Source organism: Ipomoea nil, unplaced genomic scaffold (genome assembly GCF_001879475.1).
Source record: "Ipomoea nil cultivar Tokyo-kokei standard unplaced genomic scaffold, Asagao_1.1 scaffold2922, whole genome shotgun sequence".
Lineage (NCBI taxonomy): Eukaryota > Viridiplantae > Streptophyta > Magnoliopsida > Solanales > Convolvulaceae > Ipomoea > Ipomoea nil.
This window is the reverse complement of record NW_017619350.1, coordinates 493654-504355: the sequence shown is the minus strand read 5'-3', so window position 1 is coordinate 504355 and position 10702 is coordinate 493654. Positions and strand designations below refer to the sequence as shown.

Sequence of the window (10702 nt, the reverse complement as noted above, 5' to 3'; positions counted from 1 at the left end):
TCTTTCTCCGTCGGTTAGCACCGGCGCTAGAAAAAGGACACTGACTCGTTACCAAACGCAAACACTCAGCAAGAGAGATACAAAGACACACAGACTTGACTTTGTGCGTCGGTTTGTGGGGTTGCGTTTCATTTCATTTTCCCCTCTCAAGTTTTTGTTTGTTTTTTTTTCTGCAGCATTTGTACTGCGATTTTCGGTGGCTTCACTGTTTCATCGATCACATTTTAATGTCAATATGGAGGTGACGAATCTCTCTCAAGTCTTTCTTCAGCATTTGATGCTCCATTTCTGATTTTGCGTTTTACCGTGAATGTCATTAAATGCACTGCCAACGAAGATTTTAATGTTTTGTCGTTGTCCTGTTCAGGGACGCGCATTGACAGATTGCTATGTGTTCTTTTGTTCGATTGTATTAATGTTTCATTTTAAGGGAATCCTGACTTTACTGACTACGGTTTTTGTTTCTTTGTATTCAGCACTGAATAGTATTATTCTTCTTCTGCTTATCCGATTGGGAGACTCTCTCCGAATCTCAGTTCGCTTGCTTTCCAGGGACAACCTAGAAGACGGAAGGTGAACTGAACTATCTTCACTTCACACCTCTGTGCGTAGTTTTCCGGGTCCACCATTTCCGAAAGTAGGAAGCTTCATAGACCTTATGGGAGCCTTATTAAATTTTGGCAGGATTTGCTTAGGTTTGAAGCATTTTTTGGGACCGGACCCCCCCATTTTGGTCCCTATTAAGCAAAGCTACCTCTGTTTGCTTCTGACTTTTATGATTAATATTTTTTTATTTTTTAAATTTTCTGTTTAAACACTTGATGCCGAAGGCTAAGGAAAGTGCGTAATCAACTAACCACCCCTGGATTAACGTTTCTGGAGTGCTTATTAGTTACAAATGGTTTCTATTTTAGTTTTGTTATTATTGATGAATAAAAAATGCAGTCTTGATCTGATTTATGACCATCCACAACAACTGTGTCTCTAAAACTCTTTTAATGTCTTTTCTTTTTTATTTTTTGGGGGCAGGAGGATGGAACAGTGAGAAGCTTTGCTTTTTGTTTTAGTTCTTTTCATATGATTGTGAATCTCCAGAATCCACATATTGTTTTTAATACGATCGTGGTGGCTTAACAGAGTTAAGAAGGGGGAAGGGGGGTGGGGTTTGACAAATGGGAGCCATTGATGGAGAAGAGTCTATGAAGTGGGACAAAATGCAAGGAACAGGACTTGGAGAAGAAGAGAAGATCTTGGTGTTAGTGAGGTTGAGGCCTTTGAGTGAAAAGGAGATTTCGAGGAATGAAGTTTCAGATTGGGAATGCATCAATGAGACCACCATTTTGTATAGGAATAGCCTCCAGGAGCGTTCTGGACTTCCAACTGCTTATACATTTGGTAAGGGAACTCCCCACTTTTTTTTTTTTTTCTTTTCTTTTCATTTAAACTCATCTTGTCCAGGATGAGAGATTTTGATTGGCTAGAGGTCTGTTCAGGGGTTTGGATCTGGTTTTTAAAACTTGAATTGCCACTGTTTCTTGACAGACAGAGTATATAGGGGTGACTGCTCAACAAGAGAAGTGTATGATGGAGGATCAAAGGACATTGCTCTTTCAGTTGTCAGGGGTGTTAACTGTGAGTGCCTTCTTCATGCCTTCACTCTAATGTTTATGCCATTTTATCTTGAGGAAACTTCCTTTTTCCAATACAAAATTTCAATGCAGCAACTATTTTCGCGTATGGGCAAACCAGCAGTGGAAAGACATACACCATGAATGGAATCACGGAGTACACAGTGGCTGATATTTATGATTATATTCAAAAGGTATCTTGATACTTATTCTGGTGTCACATTTTATATTCCTGATTCTCATATGGCATTCTATTAATTAAAGTCATATTTGTTTATACCAGCATGAAGAAAGAGCATTTGTTTTGAAGTTCTCTGCAATGGAAATCTACAATGAAGTTGTTAGAGACCTTCTAAGTTCAGATAATTCTCCTCTAAGACTGCTTGATGATCCGGAGGTGAGTTTGGGTTTCTCAGTTCAGATTATTCTCCTCTAAGAAACATTTCTTATGGTGATTTTTGCTTCTCCAGAAAGGAACTATAATTGAGAAACTCACAGAAGAAACTCTGAGGGATTGGAATCATCTCAAGGAACTCCTATCCATATGTGAAGGTTGGTGGAATATATCATCTTTTCCATTCTGCAGTCTCGTAAAATAGCACTAGTTCTTTTTTTTGGCCATATTTCATGTATTTTTTGTTGCCTCTTGCAGCTCAAAGACAAATTGGAGAGACTTACTTGAATGAAACAAGCTCTAGATCTCATCAAATTCTTAGACTGGTATTTAACCTGTGTCTTTCTTTCATGGTTAGTTCTTTTTAATTTTACTGGACTTGGTTGCTATTCTTCTGCTTTGTGGGTTTCCTCAGACTATTGAAAGCTCTGCTCGTGAGTTTATTGGAAAGGACAACAAAACAACCCTTTCTGCTAGTGTGGTATGTTCACTTGGTTTGATTTAGGATATTTTTTTGTTTGTTCTGTGGCCATATCAAACACTAGGCAAACCATAAATGTGGCATGCTCCTCAATTTCTAAATGTAGAATTTTGTTGATCTTGCTGGAAGTGAGCGCGCATCTCAAGCATTATCAGTTGGTCAAAGACTTAAAGAAGGCTGCCATATAAACCGTAGTTTACTGACTCTGGGAACTGTTATTCGCAAGCTAAGGTTGATCAAATATTTCTATATATTTATCTTCCAAATGCATCTATATTACTTCTTGTCTAGTGTTTCACCAATTTAATTTGTGGTAATTTTCTTTACACACTGACAACCCCCATCCTGTACACTGTGAGGTATTGTCCATTTTTGGCTCAAAGAGCCTAATGGATTCATCCACAAAAGGCGCCTCACAGTGTAAGTATATATTTTCTATTTAAGCTCATCATTAAACGTCCTGTCCTTTCCAAATATGCCAACAATTGGTAATTGCGGCTTGTTTTACTGCTAAATTTGTTTACAAATATGTATGCTCTTAATATCCTAGTGGGCTAATATTAACTTCATAGTTTTTATATGCATTTTTTTTTTTCTTTTTTAGCTACCTGTTTCCTAGATTATCAAGGTTTCATTTTGTGACTTCAGTGCTTTTCCTTATTACAGCAAAGGAAGAAATGGTCATGTCAACTATAGAGATTCTAAGCTAACACGTATTTTGCAACCTGCCTTGGGAGGCAATGCTAGAACTGCTATAATATGCACATTAAGCCCTGCACGTAGCCATGTTGAGCAATCCCGGAATACTCTCTTGTTTGCTTGTTGTGCAAAGGAAGTTACCACCAATGCACAAGTCAACGTGGTAATGTCTGACAAGGCTTTGGTGAAGCACTTACAGAAAGAGTTGGCTAGATTAGAGAGTGAACTGAGGGGTCCGGGAACTTGTTGTGATCATGTGGCATTGCTTAGGAAGAAAGATATGCAGATTGAAAAGGTTAATGCTTCTCCCTTCTGTACATTAGCTCTTTTTTGGATATTTTCATGAGAAGTTAATTTGGATGTCCTAGGTGAGCCAAAGGTGTAATTAAGTGACAACTGTTCAATGATAATGGCAATTGGATAAATAACTTAGTGAAATGCCATTAATGTTGCAGATGCTTTTTAAGCTGTTTAATTAATAAGAAATAGTTTAATGAACCTACACATATTACTTTTCCTTCTTTGTTCGTGAGAAGTTTTCCCTAACGAATTTGTATTCTCAATTTGGTTTAATTTGAAGTAGCAAAGACTTGGTGAATTGCTCATTTCTATTTCCAGATTTCTTACTTTTTGGTTCATGGCATGTTCACATAGTTGCGTGTTTTTCATGCTCACAGTTGGAGAAAGAGGTCAAGGAACTATCTAAACAACGCGACTTTGCTCAATCACAGGTTGAGAATTTTCTGCAAGTGAAAGGAACCGACCAAGGCCCAAGCCAAAAGGTTTGAAATACCGTTTTTTATTGAATAAAGAGTTTTGAGCACGGGTTTCACAAATTTCTCAACATGCTTTCTTTCTTATCTTTACTTTTGTTTTTATTTCTTTCTTTGAGTTGCAGAGAGAACTTAGTGATGAATGCTCATCTTCTGGTTCAGAAGATGAAGATGAAGATAGTTTCTTCTCATCTGATCTCAACAAAAGGAGAAAGGAACTTGCATATGGAGAAGTTTCTGATGAGAATTGCAAGGAAGTTCACTGTATTGAAATGGACCCGTCGGGCATAAATCATACTCCTGAATCATCTCGGTTACTGAACAACGAGAACGAGAATAGAGAGAGGATTACAGTATTGCCAGTGTCAAGTAATGGGCGTTTTGCTGCTCGTGATTTCTCATCAACCTCATCTGGACAAACAAGTCATGCCAGTAATTATATCGTCCAGGGAGCACCAGAGCAGAAAATGCCAGGCACGCAAGAAACTTCAAATCCTGACAGATCATCTCAGTGGAGCCTATCGAATAGTATGTTAGATTCTCGAACCCTGAAGCTAACCAGAAGCATGAGCTGTAGAGCTAATATAATGGACGACTCATTTTCACCGAACTCTGAGATGGCAGAACAATGTGGTGAGACAACCCCACCGAATGGTTTGGAAAAGGATTTCCCTGGGAGACCTGAAGGCCTTCGACGGAAACACTGGAAACTTCCTCCAGTGATATACGGTGCAGACAATCCTAAACTCTCGAGAAACAATTCTCGGTCTTCCAATGGTAGTGCTTTCATTGATGAAGTGAACAGTAGGAGCAATGCACCGGAAGATGACGAAATTCCAACTGTCGATACTTTTGTGGCTGGTCTAAAGGAGATGGCTAAGATCCACTATGAGGATCAGGTCTGTACAAGAAAACTTCTATTCTTTTGGAAATTTTGTGATGTGTGGTTTGCTATTTCTGTGTCCATTTTCTCTAGACACCGCTTTGTTAATGCCAAATATTCCTTAATTTCATGTTAGGCCGAAGATGCAGAAGATTTAACGGGTAATAGTTTCGAAAGGAGTGTCAAAGATGTAGGAGTGGATCCACTTGGAGCTCCACCAAATTGGCCTTCCGAATTTGAAAGGATGCAGAAACTGATAATCGAACTTTGGCAGACATGCAACATATCATTGATCCATCGAACATATTTCTTCTTGCTCTTTAAAGGCGATCCAACAGACTCCATTTACATGGAGGTAGAGGTTCGAAGGCTTTCCTTCCTCAACGCCTCATTCTCAAAGGGAAACCCAGCCGTGCAAGGTGGTAAAAGGCTCACACTTGCATCAAGGTAGAAGACTTTGCACTTCTCCTCTTAGTCCCTCCTGTTTCTATAGTTTGTTTGCAGAGTTAATGTCATTTGAGGTCCTCCGAGTATAGTGGTTTTGCCACGTTTAGTCCTAAACTTTCAAATTGACCATCTGTGGTCCTTCGACTTTCAAATTTAATCATTCATTGTCCAAGTTAACCACCCATGGTCCTTCAACTTTCGAAATTTAACCTGGTCCTTTCAAGAGGACCACAGGTGGTTAAATTTTAAAAGTTGAGGACCATGAGTGGTTGACTTGGACTATGAATGGTTAAATTTGAAAGTTGAAGGGCCACAAATGATCAATTTGAAAGTTTAAGACTAAATGTGACAAAACCACTATACTCAGATGACCCCATGTGGCATTAACTCTTTGTATGCATATCCTAACAGTTCATGTTCTATATTTGACTTACATATATATATGCTTGTCTTTTCTTGGAGAAACAGCCTCAAGGCTCTTCGTCGTGAGCGAGGGATGCTAAGCAGGCTTATCTATAAAAGGTTTACAGAGAACGAAAGGAACCACGTGTACCAGAAATGGGGTATAGCGTTGAACTCAAAACAGAGGAGACAGAAACTAGTTCGTCATTTGTGGAGCAGTACAGACATGAATAATGTAACAGAGAGTGCTGCAATTGTCGCGAAGCTGATTGGGTTCTCTGAGGAAGAAGAGGCTCCTAAGGAGATGTTTGGGCTTAGCTTTACAACACCGAGAATGAGCCGGAGATCCTTTGGTTGGAGAAACAGTGTGGCATCCCTTCTATGAAAGTAGACTTTGTAGTTCATTGATGCTTGAATCCTTAATCTATTGTTTGATTGTTTAGAATAACATAAAACTCTCCGTATTCCCATTCTTGTCTTGGCTTGGAATTGTACGTTGGCATCATCGCTTTTTTAATGCATGATGCAACTATAAAAGATGGATGGTAACTTCTGATTATTACTACTCCATAATAGTAGCAAAGGCAAATACAGAATTTTCTTAGTCATTCCTTTTTCCCTTAGGCATTATTCTCATAAAAAAGCTTTAAAAGACATTGCCTATACTTGTTTAACTTAATGGTTCAGAGTAAGTAATAATATTTGAAAGAAGAGTTGAACCTTAATTGTGACAATCTGCGGATTATGTTTAAAGTGGATAGATTTTTTGGATTATGTCTAAAGTGGATAGATTCTTTGTGCACACTGACATTTGATCCAACCATTAAGTCACCATGATCTAGGAGTGTGTGTGGGGCCCTTCAAATTGGAATGGGATTCAACCTTGAGTGAAGAAAATTCCTTACTTGCCCAAAGATAAGATTTAACAAGTTTTGACTAACAAATTATTGAAATCTGACTAACTTTCAAAAGTCAAGAATTAAATGTATGTAATCATTCCGCGCACTAAAAGATAGTGTATCTGGTTCACTATTAATTCAAAGTCAGGGTTTAAATGATCCTTGTTAGGAAACTAATACAAGAATTCTTACTAATAATAAGAAAGGGTTAAGGGCCTCCAACGCTTATAAATAGAAACTTCTTTCAATCTCTATTTCGCAAAGGGAGACGGACTGAACTTTTCAGTAAGAAAGAAAGACTTTGAGTAGTCATGGATATTGCCCAAAGACTTTCAGCAATTCAGCAGAGCGAATGCTGGGGCTGCTATGGGAGCATCCGCCTGCTCTCTATCCCGAGAGTAGGAGAATTTATGTGCAACGGATTCGGGACCAAATTTTTGCGCTCGAGGAAAGGAAGAGGGCGCTGCTCCAAGAAGAGCAAGCACTCATAGTGCAGGCTGCCACCCACAAGCGCCGGGGAGACTAGAAGCGTCCATCGACTCTTTCTAGAAGATTTCAATAAGTAGTGTGTTGCATGGCTTTTTTTGGCTTTCTTTGTTGGAGATCTACTCCTATGATAAGTGTCTTTGTTTGTTTTTTTTTTTTGTTGTGTTTGCATGTATGGTATGGGCCAAAACCTAGTCTAAAGTGTTCAATGCTTATGTAATAATAATAATAGAAAGACTTTTTCGTAAAAATGTGCTTCAAATTCCTTGAGTCTGCGCAGTCTAAAATACCAAACCCTAAATCTTGCTAGTTCAGTTGTGTGTTTTACGTCAGCGCGCTTCACTAGTGTGCGTAGAAAAAACACATTAACTTAATCATATAAGAAAGTGAAACGTTTGTAAAAGTATTCAAAAATGTTTTGAATTTAACCTGTAAAGAATTTTGAAAATACCACGGGATAAAATGATCTATAATCATACAAGGGTGTGACTCAATATTCTCGTGTTGTAATGTTAATTTATTCATTTTGGTCAATCGACAAGGCATTAAAATGTAAAGTGTCATTGTAGTCCAAATCTCCCCACAATTGTAAAAGGCTGTACCGTGAATATGAACATACAAGTCCTATACCATTCACAATGTGTAACAGCATATACTGTTCTAAAGCAATATTTTAAATCTTTCAGCACAGTTACTACTTCTGGCTGAGAGAAAGTGGCAGGGCATTAAGGAAAATGTCATAACTTAAAAAGGACACGAGACAATCAACCCCTCAGAGAATACTTTTTGCCAGTGAAAGCTTGGAACTTTGGCTCTTCTTTCTTCTCAGGCTCTTTTTTGGTGGGTTCCTGCGTGGATAGCAACAATGTGACAAGTTAGACTCTTAATTGGCATTTGATAAGGACAGATGAAGCATCATGTGAAGAAGAAAACAGAAGCAGTTTCTCTGTATAATGGAGACAGACAACCTTAGGTGTCTCCTGATTGCGATTTGCATTGGAACCAAAAACAAGTTTCCCCTGAGATTGACGACTAGTGTTTTGGGAGCTCGATCCAGCAGAAGACTTCGCAGTGTTGTTGGCTACATCAGCTCTAATGTCCTTGGAGCTGGACGAGGAAACAGGAGGAGGGTCATACTTCAAAGGTTTCCCATCCAAGCGTCTTCCCGCACCAGTAAAAGGGTTGAATTTTGGTTCGGCCTCAGCTTCAGCCTCTAGAAAATATAAGAATTTCAAGATTCATCAGCCAAAACAACTGTTTCTTTTGTGGTCAGTTTTAAGAAAATAGATTTAAATAAGGCATTTATTTCGTTATGAATATGCACCTTCTGCGGGGGCCTTGTTTTTTAGAGAAGAAACAGGCCTTTCAGGTTCTTTATAATCAAGAGGAGGAGCAAAGTCCACTTCACAGTCCGTCTCAATAATACTTATTGCATTAGACGGCTTCGACTCGATTATATCAATGTAATACTTTTTGTTATTATAAGCCACCATAATGCTATCGCCTGTGGTTAGGCAAGAAAAGTTCCTGAGTGTTGTCTCCAAGCTGCAGCAGGAATGGAAAGAAGTGAAACACCGCAAGAAGTTACCAAAAACTAAAAGATGGACAGAAATTTATCAAGGTATATATAATAAAAACTTCACCAAACTCACATGGCCTTTGGGTTCGAAATATCCAGAAAATCTTTTGTGTGGGGTTGCAGTTTCACATATTTACCCTTGGGAAGAGTAACATTTTTCACTCGTACAATGTCTCCTTCTTGTAACAACAAATTTTCCATCATCTACAATGAACATTCAATTAATGGTTAACTAGCTGAATCACCCAAACCATATAAATTTACTTTTTTTAAAAAATGCTTACCCAATATGGCATATATATCATGCCCTCCTCTGCAATAAACTCCAAAACCCCACAATGTGAAACTCTCTCTGTGGCAGCATTACTAAGCTCAAACAACATTGGGTAGTCAATGTGAAGAGAAGCTGCAGCATTGTAGTTTGGATTAAAAATGTTAAATTAATGGTTCAAACAAGAAAAAGCAACTAACTGCCAATTGGAAGAAAAGAACTATGGAAACTAACCAAGGCGATCAAGAGCAGATGGAGGCATTATAACTGAAACAAATAAATAGAAGATAATATGAGAAACCATGTTCAGTAATACACACACTTATAAAAAAGAACAGTTAAAAAATCCATTACTTACTTTTGTCACCATTTTCTAGATGAGGCTGCAGAAAGAAAAGTTATGCAGAGTCAGTAACTCAGTATTTCAGATTCATTCTTAATTTCATAAATATATGTACATTTTCCTTTTCTTTTGCTTTCTATGTGTTTTCATGGTAGCATCTGAAATTTTTATTCAAAACTTCAGGAACTGAATTTCAAAGGATTCTAAATTCTTTTTGATGGAAAACATGCAACAAACCAACGAACCTTGTCAATGAAAGAGGCAGGGTAGCATCGATATGTTTGTTCGAATGATGTTCCATGGTAACCATATCCATCAAAGAACTGCAATTCCCAAGGGAAAAATCAAACAAGGCATAGTTAAAGAAGGAATGCACAAGATTCCTATATTATAAGAACTAAAGAAGCAATCATAAGGAAAGTCTAATAACCTTGAATTTCTATTCTACTAGCCTATCATTGAGAATTGAGAATACATTAAAAACCAGATGCAAAAATGATGGATTACACAAGTAATTCCATCCCCTGAACCAACAAAGGATGTGCAAAGCAATGAACATTGAGTTACCATTAACAAAGATTGAAACTTTGTTCTTATTATCCAAATAAGGTCCAAGTAAAATTGAAATATTACAAAACAGGTGCCATATACGCATAGTAAATTATGTGCATACCATGATTACTATCACTCTTCAGACCAACCACAACCACAACCACAACCACAAGCTCTCAAGTCTCAGCTGTCCCAGCAGACCTATAAGAAAAATTAAAAAATTAAAAATCACAAAAATCATATTTTTATACTTCAATTATGCTCCTTGTCTAATAACTAGCATTCAAGATCAGAAACTTTTATCAGAGATTGAAAGAAGATGCTGAAAACACTGACATCCGATGTTCAGCCAGTCCAATCAACAGAAAATTCAAAATTTTAGTGACAAATTCATTCAAAAAATCCAAAACCAATATAAAATAGTTGAGGCCGCGTACTCTGACAGGAGAATAGAGATGAATGCGAGAATCGGAGGAATTGGAGAGAGTAAGGTGTCAGCTTGGAGAGATCGGAAATTTCAGAATGAATAGAACGGTGGGGGAAGATACGCTTCTGTGCGTATTACGCACGCCATGTCTCGTGCTGCCACGTGCGATCTATTCGCCAAATCGCCATGGGCTTTTATTAACATATATATAGCCCATATTTGTGGGCCGACTGCTGGTGCAGCATTGATCCAAATATTTTTCTATTCAGAGAAATTTTCTTTATTCCAATTAATATTTTCACCCGTGCGTATATACGGAGTGAATTTGTTATATTATTATATTAGTAATTAGTAAAGATATGGTTTAGATCATTTATGTTTGTTAATATTATTATTGGTTGAATTTGAGTAAGTAACTACTAAAATTAATAGTTAATG

The 10702-nt window shown here is 37.8% G+C and overlaps 2 protein-coding genes across 6 annotated transcripts; one reads left to right on the top strand and one right to left on the bottom strand.

Annotated features, from left to right (window-relative positions):
- Nucleotides 1–6272, top strand: LOC109161515 (kinesin-like protein KIN-7E). Of its 4 annotated transcripts, XM_019309943.1 has the most exons (15): nt 1–241; nt 477–573; nt 1030–1395; nt 1543–1632; nt 1722–1822; nt 1912–2025; nt 2099–2180; nt 2281–2348; nt 2438–2503; nt 2610–2734; nt 3170–3497; nt 3880–3984; nt 4101–4874; nt 4995–5305; nt 5774–6272. In XM_019309943.1, exons 3-15 carry the CDS (start codon nt 1173–1175, stop codon nt 6090–6092), a joined length of 2706 nt encoding a protein of 901 aa, XP_019165488.1. In that variant the 5' UTR covers nt 1–241; nt 477–573; nt 1030–1172; the 3' UTR covers nt 6093–6272. The 4 variants fall into 4 exon arrangements, with proteins under 4 accessions (XP_019165488.1, XP_019165489.1, XP_019165486.1 ...); XM_019309941.1 differs by lacking the exon at nt 1–241 and having other exon boundaries at nt 331–573; XM_019309944.1 differs by lacking the exons at nt 1–241; nt 2438–2503 and having other exon boundaries at nt 330–573; nt 2281–2349; nt 2653–2734.
- Nucleotides 6273–7588: 1316 nt separating this feature from the next.
- Nucleotides 7589–10416, bottom strand: LOC109161552 (ubiquitin fusion degradation protein 1 homolog). Of its 2 annotated transcripts, none has more exons than XM_019310002.1 (10): nt 10275–10416; nt 9959–10038; nt 9531–9608; nt 9301–9325; nt 9177–9209; nt 8956–9077; nt 8745–8875; nt 8416–8637; nt 8061–8310; nt 7589–7940 (listed from the first exon to the last, which is right to left on the bottom strand). In XM_019310002.1, exons 2-10 carry the CDS (start codon nt 9959–9961, stop codon nt 7857–7859), a joined length of 948 nt encoding a protein of 315 aa, XP_019165547.1. In that variant the 5' UTR covers nt 9962–10038; nt 10275–10416; the 3' UTR covers nt 7589–7856. The 2 variants fall into 2 exon arrangements, with proteins under 2 accessions (XP_019165547.1, XP_019165548.1); XM_019310003.1 differs by having other exon boundaries at nt 8061–8305; nt 8417–8637.
- Nucleotides 10417–10702: the final 286 nt, after the last annotated feature.

Coding starts and splice junctions, on each gene's coding strand:
- LOC109161515 (XM_019309943.1), top strand. CDS start 1,173: ATGGGAGCCATTGATGGAGAAGAGTCTATGAAGTGGGACAAAATGCAA. Junction 2,026..2,098: donor GACTGCTTGATGATCCGGAG/GTGAGTTTGGGT, acceptor TTGCTTCTCCAG/AAAGGAACTATAATTGAGAA. Junction 4,875..4,994: donor AGATCCACTATGAGGATCAG/GTCTGTACAAGA, acceptor ATTTCATGTTAG/GCCGAAGATGCAGAAGATTT.
- LOC109161552 (XM_019310002.1), bottom strand. Junction 9,078..9,176: donor ATCTGCTCTTGATCGCCTTG/GTTAGTTTCCAT, acceptor ACAATGCTGCAG/CTTCTCTTCACATTGACTAC. Junction 8,311..8,415: donor AACAAGGCCCCCGCAGAAGG/TGCATATTCATA, acceptor ATTCTTATATTT/TCTAGAGGCTGAAGCTGAGG.